Below are 18,748 nucleotides of genomic sequence, written 5' to 3'. Positions count from 1 at the left end.
CGCTAATTACGTGTTCTGCTAATTAATTTGACTTTCCTTATAGCATTTCAATTATGTCCTTTAAATTAATCACGTGCATTGCATGCTTGGCTCGTGATGGCTCACGAGATGACTCAGCTCCACGAATTATTTACCCTAAAGCCACTGAAATGTCCTCGGCTCTCGTGTTAGAAAATTTTAATTAAAATTTCAGATTATTTTTTAATTTTGAGTGATTTACATTTTCCAACTTAAATCACGCTTTTTTATTTAAAAAATCAATATTATAAATGATGAATACCTATTTAAAAACTTTGAAATAAATTATAAAGAATGATTTCTCTTTTTGGTAAATTACATTTTAATGTATTAAATACGAAAATTTAATTTATTTACAAATTTAGAAACCTAAATTTCAGTTTTTATAATTCAAGCTTTGAAACTTTAGTTATTAGAATTGCCATCCGTTCAAGGCCAAACCTACCAAAACATCCAAGCTCAAGTCTACTAAAATTATCGTTCATTCAAATTCAAATCCACCAAATTGTCAAACTTCTTTACAAATCAAAAACTTATATTTTACTTTTTCAATTTAAGGTTAGAAATAAAAAATGGAATAAGGTGGGGTCAAGGGGGATTAGTTAACTCCCTTGACTTTTAAAAAATCTTAATTTGATATATACACAATTTTTTTACCCCCCTTACCCTCCCCCCCCTAAATTTCAAAAAATTATTAGTTTTGCATATATAAAATATTAATATAATTATTAAAATTTTACATTAAATCTTTTAAATTTTCTTTTTTTATTCATTAATATATATATTTTATTTAATATTAACTATTTTTAATTTTACTTTTAAGTTTACCATTAAACCATTACAACCATCACTTATTCGAAGTCAAACCTACTAAAAGCTCTCCTTACAAAGTCCAACCCTATTGAAACGATAACTTACCCAAACTCAAACTCATCATAATAATTTGTAAGGAATAAGAGATTGAAAATGAATATAGAAAAAAGTGTTGATGATATATTTGTTACATAAAAAGAGAGTGCTGATGATATATTTATTACATAAAAAGTTATTTTAAAATTTTATTTAACTTAGGTTGATACGAGAATTTTGAAAAAGTAAATTGTTAAAGACGATATAAAAATTTAACTATATCATGTTAAGTCTTTTTTTATTAGAGTTTGATCATGGGTAAAAAAATATAATTTCCGCACTAACAAGTGAAAAAGTATTTGAAGACCAAACCTTGGTTTTGATTTAAACGTTAATAAATAGTGAAAACATATAATATAAGGTAGATTATTGCAAAATGGGGATAAGGTCCAATAATCTCAAACCTAATGCATTTATCATGTCATCTCATTTTATTGAGTGTGTAACGATAGTCTAAATCAGACCGTGACGGTGAGGTGAGGGTGGTGGTCCATGGACCATACTAGTGTTGTAAGGCAAAGAATATATATAGATATATATCAGTAAGATCTCACTCAAAATCAAAGGATCGAGTTGATGGGGGAGAAGATTTTAGAGCCTGGACCATACTTAGCGGGCCCCCCAACATTAAAAAGAAAAAATTGTGAAGCATGTTATGTAGGTCCGGAATTGTATGTAAAACAACAATCAACAACTTGGATTGCATTACCTTTCCCCTTTTCCCTTTGTCATTTATGTTATGTTATGTCCCCAAAATTCAAATAATTAACATCATAATTATCAATATTTTATTTTACATGATATATATTTTATAATATGATGTAATATAAATAAAAAAATAATATATATAATAAGTTTATTATAATTAATACGATACAATAAACGTATTAGATAATATGATATATATTATTGATACAGATCAATACATTTTTTAGAGAAAATGATAATTTAATAAGAATATAAATGAAAATTTTTAAATTTTTAAAAGTGTTTATGATATTTTTTAAAATAATGATATATTAATTATATGTTTTTATTATTTTATTTATTAAATATTATATTATACAATACGATATTTAATATATAATATATAAAATTAGTTTTTTAATATACGATATGAGATATAATCTAACTATCATGATTTATACTTTATATTTTTCTTTTTTTTTATTTCATTTGAATATATTTACGTATTAAATAATTTATTACTTATTTGAGAGGCCTAATGCTGACGATTTTTCATCTTAAATTTGAAAAAATTATTATTTTATAATACATTTATTTTTATTATAGCTAAATAATAGTTATTCTACAAAAATATATATGATTTTTTTTTTCTACTAGAAAATGCAACTGTTTCTTTATCGTTGCCCCCAACCTAACGGTCAACCATCCGGAATTAAATGCACCGAAGTTTTTTTTTTTAAAAGAAATCATCCACAGTATATCCAAAAAAAAACCATAGATAGAAATTTTGAACAATAGGAATAATGAAAAATAAATAAATTAAATATTTATATTTTACAAAACAAGATAAAATAATATGTAGATGAATAGAAATTTAAAGTTTCCGCTTTAATATTTGTCATCTCCTTTGGATCGGTCTTTTAATTCAAATCGAATTAATATTAAAATCTCTTACAAAAATCTAATTAAACACAAAACGAAGATAATATAATATAATTCGGTAAATTATCAATCCTATATTAAACAACACTTTATCTTATTGTTATTCTAACAATTTTCAAATAAATAAGTTCATAAATATATACTGTCATTTCTTTTTCTTTTTGAGAATACAATGTAAATACCATTCCATATATATTACGTGAATTGAGAAATCTCAAATTTCATTTTATTAATTAATTTATTTCATTAATAAAATATATATTATGATTCAAATTTAGAAAGATTAAGGAATCTAAAAATAAAAAAAGAAATCCATCCATCAATAACTCGTTTTTACTGTTATGACATTTGACAGACACCCATGAATTTTGAATTTTCTTTTTAACGTAGACCGTTTGATGTAATAATCCCTCCAGAACCGTGATTACAGAGATCCTACGGTTGGCAGTTTGCGCCGTTAAAACCGAAGCCGTCCTTCAACCGTTTGAGCCGTGTAAGGAATATTTTATTTTAAAATATGGGAAAGAATATACTCCTCTTTTATTTTTTTATATTAATAAAAATAGAAAAAAATTAAAAAAGTGAATCGCGAGTTCGGTGAATTTTTTTTTTTTCCTCCTTTTCCCTCTGTTTCTCTTCTGAGTCTCCACTTTTGCCTCCAGCAATGTCTTCCCACCAAACCCTATAAAACGCTTCAAGTCTCAACAAACATGTCACTTATTTACCATTTCATACGCTTGTGAACTTCAAAATTTCTCAATTACTCCTCTTTTGTTTTCATGTAAATATCGCTTAACCTTCATAGCAATTCAATATCTTCATATCTCAGTGCATTCTGAGCTCTTAATTGAGTTTGTTCATACACTCTCCTGATTTTTCTGTTCACATACCCATTTTTTTTTTCCTTTTCAGTTTATTTATATAATTCCGGCACGAATCTTGAGTTTTTAAGACCATGAAGATCTTTTAATTTGTCGTAATAAAGTTGGATTTATTTATGTTTTAGGTGTTTTGGAAATACTGAATCTTTATTAAAGGTAAAATTTTGTCAGAAATTTTCTACTTAAGGTTGTTAGTTTGAATTTTATGGCCCTCTCCCTTTTTTCATTTACTTTCTTTTAGCTAACAACAAATTTATTTTGGCAGCACTGCCTTTGCTATATGATACTTTGCCAAACAGTCGCAACTTTTGCTTCCCGAAATAGAAGGGTAAGTGATTCAAAATTATATACGATACTGTTTTCAAATTGTTAGGTAGTTGTGGAAATTTCTGTAGAGCAAGATTTACTTGCTAGATTGAGATCTGAATTATTTAATTTAGAATTTATTGTTGAACTTGAATTATACTTACATGGTAAAATATTTTGCCGCTTTATGTTATATAGCTGCGTGTTTTGGTTTCAAACTACAAAGATTTTTTTCCATTCTGTCTATTACTAGGAAATGCTTTTTATGGAGGATTATTGTTACTTATCTCTGCTGGTAATAGAATTAGGCTTGTCAATCTGCACTTTTTGTCACTTTGTTCTCAGTGAATTGCTGCAGTGTAGTACCGGGAGTTGTATTTATTGAAGAGAATGACTTATTGGAGAAATGGGTTATTGTGTATATTGTTAATTGAAGCTCTTTGACGGATTTATGGATCTATTATTAACCCCTCGATCACTTTGATAATATATGCCTATTTTATTTGACTTCTTCACCTAATGATTTATCATTATTTTCCCTCTTCCCAGGTGAAAATTGGTTCAATTTATGAAGTGTCATAATTTATACACCAACAAATTTGTGTTGGTCAATTATAAATCTTAACTGCAGTTGGAAAGTATATATGCTGAGCAAGGAAATGCTGTCAGCTTGCATTCAGCTGGAATGAAGAACTCACAGGTTCTGTGAATTTTTTTTTATTATTACTGGTTTAATGTACAATTTCTGCCTCATAATTTTTGGTTTCTCATTGTTGCTTGAAGTGGCTTCTTTTTTTTTAATTTTCATCTCGAGGATTCGCCATTATTTTCCGTGTAATGCTGGGACCTAAACTTTTCTGCACGCCTTTCTTACTCATTGTTCACCCACTTTTAAGTGTTATTGATTCTTTATACTGCTGATTTATATTTTTCTCAAAATTCATGTTCATAAGATTGCTATGATTATGTCCAACATTCTTATTTGGTTATCTGTGAATGCCAATTGCAATGACTGAAGACTTGTTACTTGTAACTGAGTTTGAAGTGACTTATTTGCAGACTACACAAGAAATACAATCCTCAACCCAAGTTTCGCATGAATCCCAAAATGATCAACAAAACAACCAAACAACAGAGGCTCCGTTGGCAGACTCCGGTTCAATATCTGCATCAAGCAATGATGGAAGAAAAGTTTCACGCCAAGATATCGAACTTGTAAGAAGAACCTTTTTTTTTTTTCCAGTAGATTTTTTATGGTATTTGACTAATAGAGGTGTTTCACTGTGTTGTTATTATTATTATTATTATTTTTTGAGATGATACTTATTGTGAAATTTATTGTTTTAGGTCCAGAACTTAATAGAAAGGTGTCTACAGTTGTATATGAATAGAGATGAAGTTGTTAAAACCCTCTTGACTCGTGCAAGGATAGATCCTGGATTTACAACTTTGGGTAGGGTCCTCAAACTTTTTGTTTCCATTCTTCTTAGCGAGTGTACGTGGCCTATCATTTTATTGATTGTAATGTGTTCTAATGAAATTAATGTTGGTTTATATTTCTTTTTGTTGAATTTCATTAAAAGTAAAAATGACATTTACAGTTGGATTCTAACAAAACTTGCCTCAAAGTTGTTTGAGCTTGGGGAGTCGAGCTCAAGTTTGGACTCAACTTAGTACTTTAGTTGAGCATAAAATGACCAAAATGATGTTTTAATACGTATTGATCAAAACAACGTCGTTTAAGTTGATTCGTATCAAAATTTTCTAGACTCGCGAGCTTGATGAATCGAACACCCTAAAACGCTAAAAAATATATAACTCTTAGGCTCGAGCTCGAGTTCACCTGAGCCAAGCCCGTTTTAGGCTTATTCGAGCTGAGCTCGTTTTTGAGCTTGAACAAGCTTAATTCTAATCCAACCCTAATGACATTGAAACTGCCAAGATAATAATTTTCTTGTTTAACAAAATATATTCTTGGTTTTGTTTGAAAGAGTTGTTGTTTGAAGTCAATATTTATAATTGATTTATATTTAATTTTTGAAACTGAAGGAAGAGTTCTAGTCTGACATAGTTTTTCTTATCATTCTTATTAATTTAGTGTGGCAGAAGTTGGAAGAAGAAAATGCTGATTTCTTTAGGGCTTATTATATTAGGCTGAAGCTGAAGAAGCAAATTGTTTTATTCAATCATTTGCTTGAGCATCAATATCATCTAATGAAGTATCCAGTACCTCCAAAGCTTCCTTTGGCTCCCATACAAAATGGGATTCATCCCATGCCTGGTAAGATCTTTATAATATGTAATCATTGCGAAATGCACACATGTTAGGATAAATGTACAACTCCATATATTCTATATGCATGACTTTATAAGAATGTGAAGTTATATTCATTTTAGTATACATGTCAGACATAAATACAACTCAATAAAATTTATAGATACTTTTTAAGTCTTCATTTGCTATATCCTAAGAATTACTGATACTTTTAAACACTTTTGCCTGGAAGGCTAATATAAGTTAAATATTGGAGGGTGTGCATAGTAAGTGTTCATTTATGCCAAAAAAAAAAAATCATGAGTTTGTCTTTGCTGACAACCCATGCAAGACCATGGCATATGTCAAAACTATTACAGGTGGACAATTACAAGTGCTGGTTCACAGGTTAGGGTGGTAAGACTCTTTTAAAACATGTCAATTATCATTTATTACAATTAGATATTGTAGGTGTTGAAGATCCCCCAAACATTTTGTTTGTCTCAATCCTATTCCATAAAAATGTGGTTCTTGGATTATTTTGTGTGACGTAACATTTTGTGTTGTAAATTCTATGCTTGAGTGAGAGCTTGAAGTTAGTGGTGCCCGCTATATCATTTGCCTGTCTAGTTATTGCTATTACTGTTCATTATTATATTGTTACTTTTAAGGTATTCAACTCCTCTCGTTTTCAGTGCAGTTAACAACTTACCTATGGGGTATCCAGTGCTTCAGCAACCTCCAATGCCAGCAGCTGGTCAACCTCACCTTGACTCCTTGGGGTGTGGAATCTCAAGTTGTCATGTGGTCAATGGAGTACCAGCACCAGGCAATTTTCATCCCATGCAAATGAATTCGGGGAATGAGTGAGAATCTTACTATCTGCCCTAGAATTTCTGATATTTTGCATTTGGTTCATGTATATGAATTGGTCACATGATGATTTATCCAATGTGTGTTGGCTTTTCTCTTACAAGTTTATCACATCTGTACTGAAAGTAGTTACTTATATAATAGAATTCTGACTTAGTTCATGCCCATATTTGGAAGTCATGTCCATGATCATCTTGTGGTTAGGGCATTGAACAAAATTTCAGTAGAAAATTTTCTACTTTGATGTGAGCATACAATGTTCTATTCAGTTTGTTTTTGTGTTTGAACTATATGTTGTCTATAGTATAATCAAGTTTTGAATGGTCAAAATGTTAGCAGTTTAATGAAATCCTTATCATCATCATTCCTTTTATTTTTTTGGAAGTTTAGCTTTGTATCTACTGTTCTTGTTGCAGCATGGTTATGGACAGCAGTGCAGCAGAAGTAACTCCAGTTATTCCTCCAAACAGTGGCATGTCATCCATGTCAGAGATGGCTGTGAGTCCTCCATCAGTGGCATCTAGTGGCCATTTCCCCTTCACTACATCAGACATGTCAGGAATGGGTGTAGACACATGTACACTTGATACAACATATACATCAGATGTTGCTTGTTCAGTGGGGTTGCAGCTTGGACCGGATGGTGGAGCTGGAAACTCTAGGGACTGCCTCAGATCACTGGATCAAATTCACTGGAATTTTAGCCTCTCAGATCTAACAGCGGATTTGTCAAACTTGGGGGGTATGTTCTGGATCCAATACAGTCCATTGATAGACATGGTCAAGGCTGAAATTCTGGTGTTGCTACATAAACACATTTGTTCCCAAACCCACAGCAGAAAATGTTTTGTCTTATGCTTTTTTATTTATTGTAGTCATCTGTAATTTAGATGAAATGTTTCACCTTATGATTGTTTGGCGCTTTTGCAGATTTAGGAGCTCTGGGAAACTATCCTGGTTCCCCTTTTCTGCCCTCTGATTCAGAACTGTTGCTTGATTCCCCAGATAAAGAGGATATAGGTAATGCGGATTGTTGTTGTTGTTGTTTTTTTTTTTTTTGGGCTTTATGATAGAAGATTTAATGTATCATTGGTAGCAAACTAATGGTCCCACCTTGTTTCAGTGGAGGACTTCTTTGTTGATTCAGTCCCAGGACCGCCATGCTCTCAGTCGGATGAAGAGAAATCCTAAATAAAGGTGCAGCTATTTTCTGTTGGAAAATGTTAGGCACGGCAAAGTTAGACCGATAAAACATCATTCTGCTTTTTTTATTACTTACAAATCGTGATCTTTTGAGCCGTGTAGTAATCTAGACTAATTGAAATTAGCACGCAATAGGAAAAAGTAGCCATTTTCTTCTTGTAATGTTCTTTTCTTTCAGACTGAGGACAAACTTTAATGAATGGGAAAGTTAGAGGACCATACCATTTTCCATCCCTAATAATGTATTATTCGTCAGGACCATCTAAAACCTCCCTGATTATATGACCTCACTGATAGGTTTTAAATCACACAAATAATATTTTATAGAAATAAATGCTGTCTTTCAAATGTAAGTTGCAGTGCTCCCAATCTTTTTCCCCCTTCTGCAATGTTCATTCTCTACATACGGTACGGGCGTTACTTTGGATTCTTCTGTGCGCTATTTTCATCGGAAAATAATTTAGTTATTGTAATCGAATTTACCCACTGAAAATTTAATAATTTTAGACATATGATAGGGTGTTGACTGCCTTGAAAACTTCAGAAAATCAAAGAGTTGTATAAAATTTTTTTACGTTTATTAATTTGTGCTGATTCTCTTCCAATTAGAGAAATCTGGTCGTACAAGCTTAACCAGACTTCCAAAATCCAAGTTGACCACGAGATTTGATGGTTGGAACATTCAGTCATCCTCTTCTGTGTTGCTTACTATTGAATACTCTGACAGGTTATTCCATGTAACGATGAAACTTGGCTCATGCAGTTTTCTCTCTATCTATTCTTTTTTCCAAGTTTGAAGATTGGATTCAGAAAAATCTGATTTAGAGAGGCAATTATTCTTTAAAAATGGGTTATATTCAAGAAGGATTTAGCCAATTATTCAACAGAGGCTTGGAAATGAGTTCTGAAAGAATTAAAAGTTTTTAAGAAGCCGTTAAGATCAAATTCTCCTGTTAATCGGGCAGCACTGGAAAGATATTTGACCTCCTACTTCATTGTTAACGTTCTGGCAATTCTTCCTCTACTGCAGGTCTGCGTTCTTAGTCTGTCGCGCTTCCATTGGAATTATTTAGAGAGGAAATATTAAGTCTCACTTTTATTTTGTAGAAATTGTTTTGAGGATTCTATCTCAGTCAGTTTTGCCATTTAACAAAGCTTTCTTTCTGAGGTGGTAGTTTTAGTAATATTCCCCGGCCCCTATCAAAGCCCTGGTTTCATTAATCACAACACAATGGAGATGTTGAGAGCTGTTATTTTATGCCAACATGTTTCAGAATTTCTGGCATACTCACTGAAAACAGCAGAGGCTGGACCTGGACCTGCTCTAAACCTCTTTCTTTATAAGCTAGCCAGGTCATATAAGTTTAATTTGAACTTTGCTTTTAATCTTTAGCACCAATTGTAAGGGATCATATTGAATTTCTAATCTTTGAAAAATGTGACATTGTCAGATAATTGAAGCCCTTTGGTACTAGCATTCAATTGAACGATAAAAGATCAGACTAAATGTATACTTGATCTTTTGTACTGCGTTTCTAATGTTCGAGAAGATGAATGAGCAATTATTGGATTGAAGAACTGGGTTCTTTAATGCTGTATTGCTTATCTCAAGGCCACTGGCTTCAACAAGAAGCTTGCCAAATCCTTACCTGAAACAGAAGACAGACATCAAGACGCTCTGGCGACAGAAACGGGCTCTACAAGCCTTGGTGTGCAACGCTCTATGCAACAGATTTTGCGGCCAATCTACGACGACCATTGCGGCAGAATGGTGGACGAACCACCAGATTGCTCCAGAGGTTACCACCCAAAGCCTGCTCAGCCCGTAATTAAGTGTTTAATAGTTCCAGAAAATTTTCTTTATCACATAAAGTTACAATATAAACAAGTCTCTGTATAAAATAATATCAGGTTTGCAGCAAACCTCTATCTTTCACCGTTTGCCTTTCTGCCTCTGCCAGGCGCATTGATTTTTGAAAATAAAATTTTCAATACGAAATTTACTTACCTTTTAATTTATATGCATTTTCCTTGTTTAATGGGAAGGCAACATATTCTTAAATTAGATAATTTTCGAAGAGAAAAAGTAAAATTGTAACAGCACAGCACATAATTACTGTCAATTAGTTCGTTAAATTTGTTATTGATTATTTTGCATTATGGATTGGCTTGTGTATCCCAGCCCAGGACAATTTATTTGCTACATCTATATATTGCGTGGCCGTATAATTTCTGCTAGCAGGGAAACGTTCCCAGATGATTAGAAGACATATTCAGTAATAGCCCTGCATCAGAAAAAATACGACATCAGAATGTTTCCAGTTTCATAAAAACACAAAACAGAGAAAAAAAAGGAGGGAAAGATTACCTGGAACAATCAGTTGAAGAATCAATTGGAGGGAGAGAAATGGGTACACCACAAGTTTTGGGAATTTGAGGGATGCGGTTTTTATCATAAGTTCCAGCCACCGCCAGTATGTTCTTAAGGCATTCGCAAATAGCTTGACGATCACCTTGAGTTTTGGTCTGATCGCCAATCTCCTTGGTGCCGGAACAACAAGAATCTGAGGGCCGATCTGTGATATCTTTAATGAAACCAAGGCAGGGAACTAGTTGTTGCTTAACAGTAGAGCATGAAGGCGCAGTCAAGGCTGGCCTTGTAAGAAACGCGAGGATGGTTAGGAGTCCAATTAAGCGATTCATAATTGCACTGCCTTAATTATTTTACTTGCTGGTTGATAATTTGTGAGGAGAATTTATAGATGGCTACATATGCTTGGTCTGATCGGTAAAGTCTCTATGTTGGTGACATGCAAGTCTCATGAGTTAAGATTTCAAACGTATGCTACTAGTAGTAGTATTACGTTGCTTCCTGGTTATTGGTTGCCATGAAAATGCACACTGCATTAGGGTGGTAGAAGGGGTTTCATCGTGCAGGGATTGAATTTGCCATCATTCATCTTGTATGGGCTTATTTTTATCACAGCATTTGCTTCTAATAAAATAACCAAAATTCGGAATTAACTTAAAAATTGATATCAGGAAAAATTGTAAAATATAAGGAATCATGCTATTTGCTGGACAAGACTGAGCATATTCAACAGTTTCTATTTACATATTTGAATAATTTATTAACATTAATCACAAATCTATATCATGGCTTTGAAGAGTTGCGAGCTGTGGATTTGATGTCAGCACCTCGCTTTGGGTACACAGAGCCTGCACCTGGTGCTTCAGTAGGTGAAGGCACTGTAGCACTAAGGGGTTGAAAGTTAGTATTCCCAACAAACCAGTAGAGAGCCCACTTCAAATTGCAGAGAGTGTATTTGAGAGCTTTGGTCCAATTTTCTTGCTTATTGAAGCTCTGTGTGATGGAGTAGTTTTCAACTTTGTCATTTTCGATCCTGCACGATTCATCAATAATAAGAGGAAACATGTAGAAATATGAAAGAAGGAAACAACTAACCACACATCAGTAATGTATTTTCTAGAGGAAAGAGAGCTTACTTGTAAGGCAGTTTGAAACATTTATCTGGTGGAATGTTATTTTCTAGGTCTTTAGAATGTGCAAACTCAGCGAAGTCCTTTAGACATGTCAAGAACAATGTCATTGCTCTGTCATAGCGAGTGCTCCAAAACAAATTCACCGGACCAAACCTAGGATATTAATTAACATCCGACGATAAGAAGAATATGAAAAACTGATGAATGAAACAGAGGCATGGTCTAAACATCCAAAATCTAAGGACATCTCCCTGGATCTCTGCTATGTCACAGATATTTGCATCATATAATATGAGTATTGAAAGCAATAATTTCTATTCAAGCCAAAGAAATTAGCTTTTGAGCGTCAGTCAAGTATTTTTATATCAATCTGCACTTTATACACCATGTAATAAATTAAAACAAGCACCACATTCAACTGTAACAGATGTAACATTTCCTTCAACTTAAATAAACCCAGACCAACACCAATGGAGTAGTTAGTACTTACAGTTCATAAGTACTGTTGCTGTCCATTATCCTTGGGTAGCTCCCCATAGGAAGTATTTTTATCTGATAGCTGAAAGTTACTGTAAGGATATCACGTATCCTTTTATAGCACAAATTAGATGGAACAACTTAAAATTCATGACTGGTTACAGAATGTCTTAGAAAAATAGAGGTTCTCCTGTAAATGGACAATTAAGTGAATTAACACTGACGCTAACTAGACACTGAATGTGTCAATTTCATCCTGTGTAAAAAATTTGAAAATCTTGACTTGATAGCTTGTGCTACAAAAACAATAAATTCATATTAAGGAGTATAAGTTGCTAAAAAAGGCACGACCGTCTATATAGATGGGTATACACTTGAATATATTTGTTTTACCATCTATATAAATGGGTATACACTTGAATGTATTTGTTTTCTGCATTAAAATCATCAATCAAACAAGTATACCACAAGTAAACAGAAAGCAGAAATCAGTAGATGCATCACTGAAAAGGATACTGAAACTTTGGACGGAAATACTGACACATTGTGTGGAGGAGAAGGCAAGCTTGGCCCCAGGCAGCATTAATCTCATCCCATTCAACCTAAATGTTTCCACAGCATTTTGAAAGCATAATTTAAGTTTTAAACCCAATATATGTGAAAACATCTTACAGGAAAATAAGAATTGTGGACCATACTACAAAGAGCAAATGAAAGGCATGAAGCAATCCCCACTTTACCTAGTCAGTAGTTGTATAAAGACATATGCAGGACCATTTATTTCCATTTTTACAAAATATAAACCCAACATATAAATGTTTGTAACTGTGGTATGGCAACTAAAGGGCAAAATTTCCATTATCCAGCATATGAAAATTTTCAAAAGATTCAAAAGAAATGATCACTTCTCTTACAGGAATTTTAGGAAGTCGTCCAAGACGAAAATTATTGATTGTTCCAAATTCTCCATCATGAAAGATAGGGAAAGCATCATTCAATACATTGGTTTTCTTCAGCAACTCTAAATGTGCTTGTGAAACTTCAATTTTAGCTGAGATTGCATCTCTCTCTTCCTGTTAATAGAAAACGATTTAATCACAGAATATGACAGTAAAAGCAAAATTGAACCCACAGAAGATGAGTTATGGTTCTAGTGCAAAAACTTATGTAAATTTTATATTAAGATGATAACAGAAGTGTGTATTCTCCAACTATAGAAGACCAGCATAGCAAATTACCTATAAGAAAACAATCAACTATATTTAACAAATCAATCTATTATGAATTAAATGGTTGAACAAATGTTCTCATACAACTATTAAGGATAATTTGGAAGCCCGATTAGGGAAAGAAACAATGAAATAATTATTGTAATGATCGAAGCCCAAGGAACTTCTGGAGTCAAGTTAAACTAATTCACTGGATGACAGCTGCCAGAGGACAAAAATGACAGGAATGATGATCAACTCACCTGGTAAGCAATCAATTGAAATTGAAAATTATTGAACTCCTGCCAATACCTGTTAACATGTAGTTTGAGAGTCATGAAAAAGGAACAACTACCGACCACAAGGGTCTATCAACACAAAGTGCATGTCAAATACAAGAAGAATTAACTTAAAGAGTAATTTGAAAAAAAAGGTAGAGAACATCATGGTTAAACACAAAGCGGGGGATGTAAATGGTTTGATTATCTGAAGAGTATCTGCTAAAGAAACACACCGCTCCTCCAGTTCCTTAAAACGTTTAGATTTTAACTCCAGTTCCTTCAGTTCAGCATGTACTTCTGCATTCTGCTTCTCTGTTTCTTTTATTGCTGCTTCAAGTTTTCTTTCTTCCTCCTCGATCTAAAATGCATCAAGAGAAGAAAACAATTTTCTGATGAAAAAATTCCAAAACCTATTTGTGCTGATATAAGTTAAACAAAATATTCATAAATTAGGATACTACAATGTAATTGAAATTTAGAGATTTAGCCTTTAATTGCATTCATCATTTTGTCCAGCTCCTTGAACAATATACAGTAAACTGGAATGTACTTTGAAATGATGAAACAACCATGTCTTTTCCCAAATACTACTTGCATTTTTTCTAGTATATTATTCAATACAACAACCTTATGCATTGTTCTAATGATTAATATACTTATGTACAAAAGCAGGATGAATCATATACATCAACAGTTTCCAAGTAAGCACCTTTAATTTTTCCTTGAGAAAATCAGCCTCACTAAGGACATCCTGTGACTCCACCTTCAAGCGTTGAAGGCAGGCTTCATATGCTTCGATGTCCCTGGTTACATCTTCAACCTCCTTATCAAGTTTATCAGACAACACCCTCATGCATTCAAGACACAAAGGTTGCTCAACCTAGAAAGGAGACACAAAAGATTGAAATCAAAATACTTCAAAACATCAACATCAAACATGAACAACAAGCTCACACATTAAAAGAAAAGGAGCGAAAACCAGTTAAAACGCCTTAACATTGTGGGTACCTTTGTTTGGGTCGTGGCAATCTCAAAAGCACGTTTAAGGACAGTTATAGTTGAATGGAAGCCAGAGTTGTTTGGCTGTAAAGGACCATTTACTCTTCCATCTGGTGATGGCAATTGGGTCCCACTTCCATCAGTTGGAGACTCAGACTTGTACACAACCACAAAAGATTCATCCATTGATTTTCCAGACTGGCCCACATCAGGTTGGCTAGCTGCACTACGAGGACGCAGAGGTACCCCTTGTGACTGAAGCCTTTGTTTTGGCAACACAACAAAAGAATTATCCATCCTTGTTGAACCTAGCTCACTGTTGGCCACATGAATTGAAGAGCCCTGCATTCCTGCATATGTCAAACCAAACTCTTTGTCATTAGAACCAATTTAATTCCCCCAAAAAAAAAAAAATTATTTAAAGATATAAGCCTAAGTACTTCTGAATGATAACCCCATTAGATTGCACTCAATTGAAATCTGTTTAAGTATTTGAAGACATTGCAAATGGCTTACATTTAACGCAGAAGGTTTCTCAGTCGTGTATAGGTCATGCTATGGAAAAAAAATCTGGACAAAATCCACAAAACGCACCATTTTGGCTGATGGGAAATATGTTTAAAAAAACAAATAGCAAATGACATCGTTTTTTCTTTATGTGATGTAAAGGCAAAAGAGTCAAACATTCTCAACTCATTTTATTTGTTCAGATGTTTTTCATCGCTCTATAGCTCTGTCTCTCTCTCTCTCTCTCTCTCTCTCTCTCTCTCAATGGAGATGAAAAGTGTGAGTCTACCAATGATCAGGAGAATGTTCAACAGCTAGTTCAGAAAGACTGGACGGTGAGTATTTAGTTTTACAGCTGTATTCTGTTTTGTAAGTTTAGATTTCTGTATACATAGAGCTGTTTTGTAAGTTTTTCAATCAATGAGAAGAGGTATTTTTCAAAAGCCTATTCCAGTATAGATTTGCAGTTTTCTTTCAATTTTCTTTAAACCTTTCAGGTCTAAAATTAAGAAAAGTTAAATCTAAACACTAAAAGCTCAATCGCCATTGTGACAATATGCGGAACTTAAAAATACAGATATAAGCTAAAATTCACATAAAAGACAAGGAAAACAAGGAATTCATATTAACTATAAATTAAAAAAATAATTCGGCTTAAAATAAGTCAACATTCAACAACTGATTAATAAAAACAACAAATATAACTGATTGATGATGGATACTGTTATAAATTAATGGCAGGAAAGAAAGAACCCTAACCGGAGCGAGTAGAGTCGTTTAAGTATTTCTCGGCGTAAGAATCGGCACCGACGATAGAAAGGTAGTTGCGACAGTTCTGGCACATCCATCGCGGTACATTAGGATCCACCGACAAGGTCCGACCCTTTTCCGGAAGGTCTTCCTTCTTCATCATATCATAGCTTTATTCCTTGCTGAGATCGACGAAATTAAAGTCTGGTCACTCGAGTTGAAGGCTGTATAGAATTTTTCACCACGCGAGGTGGGTGTTTCTGAAATTTTCCATTTTAAGGGTTTTTTGGTATTTTTTATTTTGGCTGGGTTTTCTAAAATAATTTCCCTAATAATTATTTTTTAAAAATTAGTTCCATCACATATAAATTTTATAACCGACCACAGAATAGAAAGGAGCAATTAGGGCTTTTCATACTATTTAACACAGCGGCCCCAAATCAAAGGTCAGTGGTCTTCATCCTCTCATAATTCACAAATCGATTATCTTCTTTACAATTAAGGAATGGAAGATCTCGGCAACAGTTTGAAGCCATTACGGCTCTTTGTGAAGCTTCTGAACGGTAAAACAGCAACCTTAAATTTCTGTACTCCACGCGTGTATGGCCGCGAGATTAAGAATCGCATCTACGAAGCCACTAAAATACCCACCCACCTTCAGCGACTCATCTACTCTGGTCTTCAATTGAAAGACGGATCCGTAATATCCGATGACAACGCCACCTTCCACCTCGTGCTTCCTCTTTTGGGAGGAAAAGGTGGGTTCGGATCTTTACTCCGTGGCGCTGCTACAAAGGCTGGTCAAAAGAAGACAAACAACTTTGACGCATGTCGCGATATGAGTGGACGGAGGTTGAGGCATGTGAATGCGGAGAAGAAGTTGGAGGAGTGGAAGGCGGAGGAACAGGAGAGGAGGCTGGAGAGAATTGCGGAGGAATTTATTAAGAAGGCGGCGAAGAAAGGGAAAAAAGGAGTCGGTGATGGAGTGGCCGAGAAGTACGTGGCTAGGTATAGAGAGGAGTCGGCCGAGTGTGTGGCTAAGGTTGAGGAATCGGTGAGAGAAGTGTGTGGCAATGGTAAACGAAAGGCTGTTGGACCAGCAGCAGCGGAGGCCAAAAGGTTGAAGATTTGGTAAGGGCTCATTTTTAACTATATTTATATAATTTAATAGTCTCAATTGTTCAATTGCTGTAAATTGGAATGGATTTAGGGTTTCTTGTTTTCTGTCCGCACAAGTTTCTTTTTATCATTATCTGATTCAACTGAATCCAGAAGTTTTCACTTTTAATGTGATTAAATCTGTTTGGATTTTTGAGAAATTTAGGGAGAAACAATGCAAAGTTTAATGTAATATGTGTTTGGATGTAGAAAATATTTCATTTTATATGCTATCGAATTGATCATTATTGATATTATCAAAATCATGAGAATTCTGTTTTATTTTGGTTTTAACGGTTATTTTTATTTGTTTTGATAGGATGGGGAAGAGAATATTGGGTGAAAGTGAAGATGAAGATAGTGGAGATGATGAGGAAGAAAATGAGAAGTCTATTGTTTTGAATAATGGGAATCAAACAGATTCAAATCAGGAAACTGAGGGGAGTACAGGTTCAGTTACCGGTGGGAAACCAGAAGGAGAACTCTCTGGTGGCGGTTCATCTGAGAATGATTCTGAAGAAGTGAAGCAGAATCTTGTTCAGCAGAACTTTGAATCCAGTGGATGCACTGGTGAAGATATGCACCCTCAGGAGAATGGTGTGGTTGAATATGAGATTTATGAAGAAAAGGTGCAGATTACTGGAGCCTCTAGTGTGGAGAGGAATTTGGTTTCTGCAACTGAAGCTGAGCACAAGTCCAGTGGTGGACCTGCATCTGTAAATGCAGAGGAAGTTGTTGGTCAATCCCCAAATGTTTTGAGTTCAGGAAATGAGGAAGGTCACAACAGACACATGAATGCTGAAGCTAATGGTGCCTTTGAATGTAAATCCAGAGTTCCCGAAGAAGCAGTTGTTACCTGTTCAAATGTTGGAGAATTGGAGAAGCCCTTAGATTTTAATAGATTCAGTTCAGCAGTGGAAATGGAGGTATGATTGCTATTTCTTTAATTTTCCTTTTCCACCTTTTCTGTGTTTGACTTGATTGGTTGGTCTTTTAGTTGTTCCAATACGATTCTGATAGTGGTATTGCATAATTTTTTTCAAGCAAAGGACAATAAGATGTTAATGCAAGTGTTTCAAGGGCTTACAGAATAGCATTGTGTGCATAATAATGTTAGATTAAAGAGATTTTTGTACCCTCTTTTAGAAGACAGAAAATTAAATAATTTCTTGTTGTCTATATTTGTATATCATCATTCGGTCTATTTTCATGTTTCCTTAAGGCTTTGACTGCATTCTATTTTATTGTCATCTTTAGTTCTTGATCAATGAAATATAGATTATCCTCATGATAATAAGATTGATCGGTTAGTTTTACACATTCCACTAGAAACTCCCATTTCTAATTTCATTCAATCTCTTCCTGAATGATTGACATATGAGAATTTTTTAAGTAAATTTCATAACATTCTATGAATTGAAATGCCACTATCATACTTCTTGAGCAATGCTGTCTTACTTTCTGACTGTGTTGCTACGGTCAGTCACTATTTCATTGTAACTTTATCCTTTTGTTGTGCTGATAGGCCCTTGGCATGGAAAGATTAAAGTCTGAACTCCAAGCACGTGGGCTAAAATGTGGGGGCACCTTGCAGGAGCGTGCTGCCAGGCTTTTCCTGCTGAAATCAACTCCGGTGGAGAAGCTTCCGAAGAAGTTGCTTGCAAAAAAGTGACAGTTTTGTATGACTTTGTACTGTTGTCGATGAATTATTGGTTGTAAACAACTGAGGCCAACTTGTATCATAAGTTGACTTTTAATAAATAAAATATAAACTTATGTTATAATGAAAAG

The 18,748-nt window shown here is 34.0% G+C and overlaps 4 protein-coding genes across 7 annotated transcripts; 2 read left to right on the top strand and 2 right to left on the bottom strand.

Moving 5' to 3' along the window:
• The first annotated feature begins 3,185 nt into the window (after positions 1-3,185).
• LOC123217091 lies at positions 3,186-8,292 on the top strand. 3 transcript variants are annotated; one of them, XM_044637858.1, is made up of 11 exons: positions 3,186-3,337; positions 3,563-3,593; positions 3,703-3,765; positions 4,293-4,443; positions 4,803-4,958; positions 5,091-5,196; positions 5,842-6,024; positions 6,698-6,863; positions 7,287-7,612; positions 7,801-7,890; positions 7,994-8,292. In XM_044637858.1, the coding sequence occupies exons 4-11, from the start codon at positions 4,429-4,431 to the stop codon at positions 8,059-8,061; spliced, it is 1,110 nt and encodes a 369-aa protein (XP_044493793.1). In that variant the 5' UTR covers positions 3,186-3,337; positions 3,563-3,593; positions 3,703-3,765; positions 4,293-4,428; the 3' UTR covers positions 8,062-8,292. The 3 variants fall into 3 exon arrangements, with proteins under 3 accessions (XP_044493793.1, XP_044493792.1, XP_044493794.1); XM_044637857.1 differs by having other exon boundaries at positions 3,469-3,593; XM_044637859.1 differs by lacking the exons at positions 3,186-3,337; positions 3,563-3,593; positions 3,703-3,765 and adding an exon at positions 3,888-3,910.
• Positions 8,293-10,186: 1,894 nt separating this feature from the next.
• On the bottom strand, positions 10,187-10,823 carry LOC123217095 (non-specific lipid-transfer protein-like). Its single transcript, XM_044637864.1, has 2 exons — positions 10,442-10,823; positions 10,187-10,358 (listed from the first exon to the last, which is right to left on the bottom strand). Exons 1-2 carry the CDS (start codon positions 10,774-10,776, stop codon positions 10,334-10,336), a joined length of 360 nt encoding a protein of 119 aa, XP_044493799.1. The 5' UTR covers positions 10,777-10,823; the 3' UTR covers positions 10,187-10,333.
• Positions 10,824-11,111: 288 nt separating this feature from the next.
• On the bottom strand, positions 11,112-16,084 carry LOC123217089 (beclin-1-like protein). Of its 2 annotated transcripts, none has more exons than XM_044637853.1 (10): positions 15,809-16,084; positions 14,552-14,892; positions 14,253-14,423; positions 13,777-13,901; positions 13,526-13,574; positions 12,969-13,127; positions 12,571-12,656; positions 12,068-12,166; positions 11,581-11,730; positions 11,112-11,477 (listed from the first exon to the last, which is right to left on the bottom strand). In XM_044637853.1, exons 1-10 carry the CDS (start codon positions 15,960-15,962, stop codon positions 11,228-11,230), a joined length of 1,584 nt encoding a protein of 527 aa, XP_044493788.1. In that variant the 5' UTR covers positions 15,963-16,084; the 3' UTR covers positions 11,112-11,227. The 2 variants fall into 2 exon arrangements, with proteins under 2 accessions (XP_044493788.1, XP_044493789.1); XM_044637854.1 differs by having other exon boundaries at positions 12,068-12,136.
• A 109-nt stretch (positions 16,085-16,193) lies between these two features.
• LOC123217090 (replication stress response regulator SDE2-like) lies at positions 16,194-18,747 on the top strand. Its single transcript, XM_044637855.1, has 3 exons — positions 16,194-16,930; positions 17,277-17,883; positions 18,483-18,747. The coding sequence occupies exons 1-3, from the start codon at positions 16,305-16,307 to the stop codon at positions 18,627-18,629; spliced, it is 1,380 nt and encodes a 459-aa protein (XP_044493790.1). The 5' UTR covers positions 16,194-16,304; the 3' UTR covers positions 18,630-18,747.
• Position 18,748: the final 1 nt, after the last annotated feature.

Source organism: Mangifera indica, chromosome 5, assembly GCF_011075055.1.
Source record: "Mangifera indica cultivar Alphonso chromosome 5, CATAS_Mindica_2.1, whole genome shotgun sequence".
Lineage (NCBI taxonomy): Eukaryota > Viridiplantae > Streptophyta > Magnoliopsida > Sapindales > Anacardiaceae > Mangifera > Mangifera indica.
Note: the sequence above shows the minus strand (reverse complement) of the source record. Positions and strands in the feature narration are given on the sequence as shown.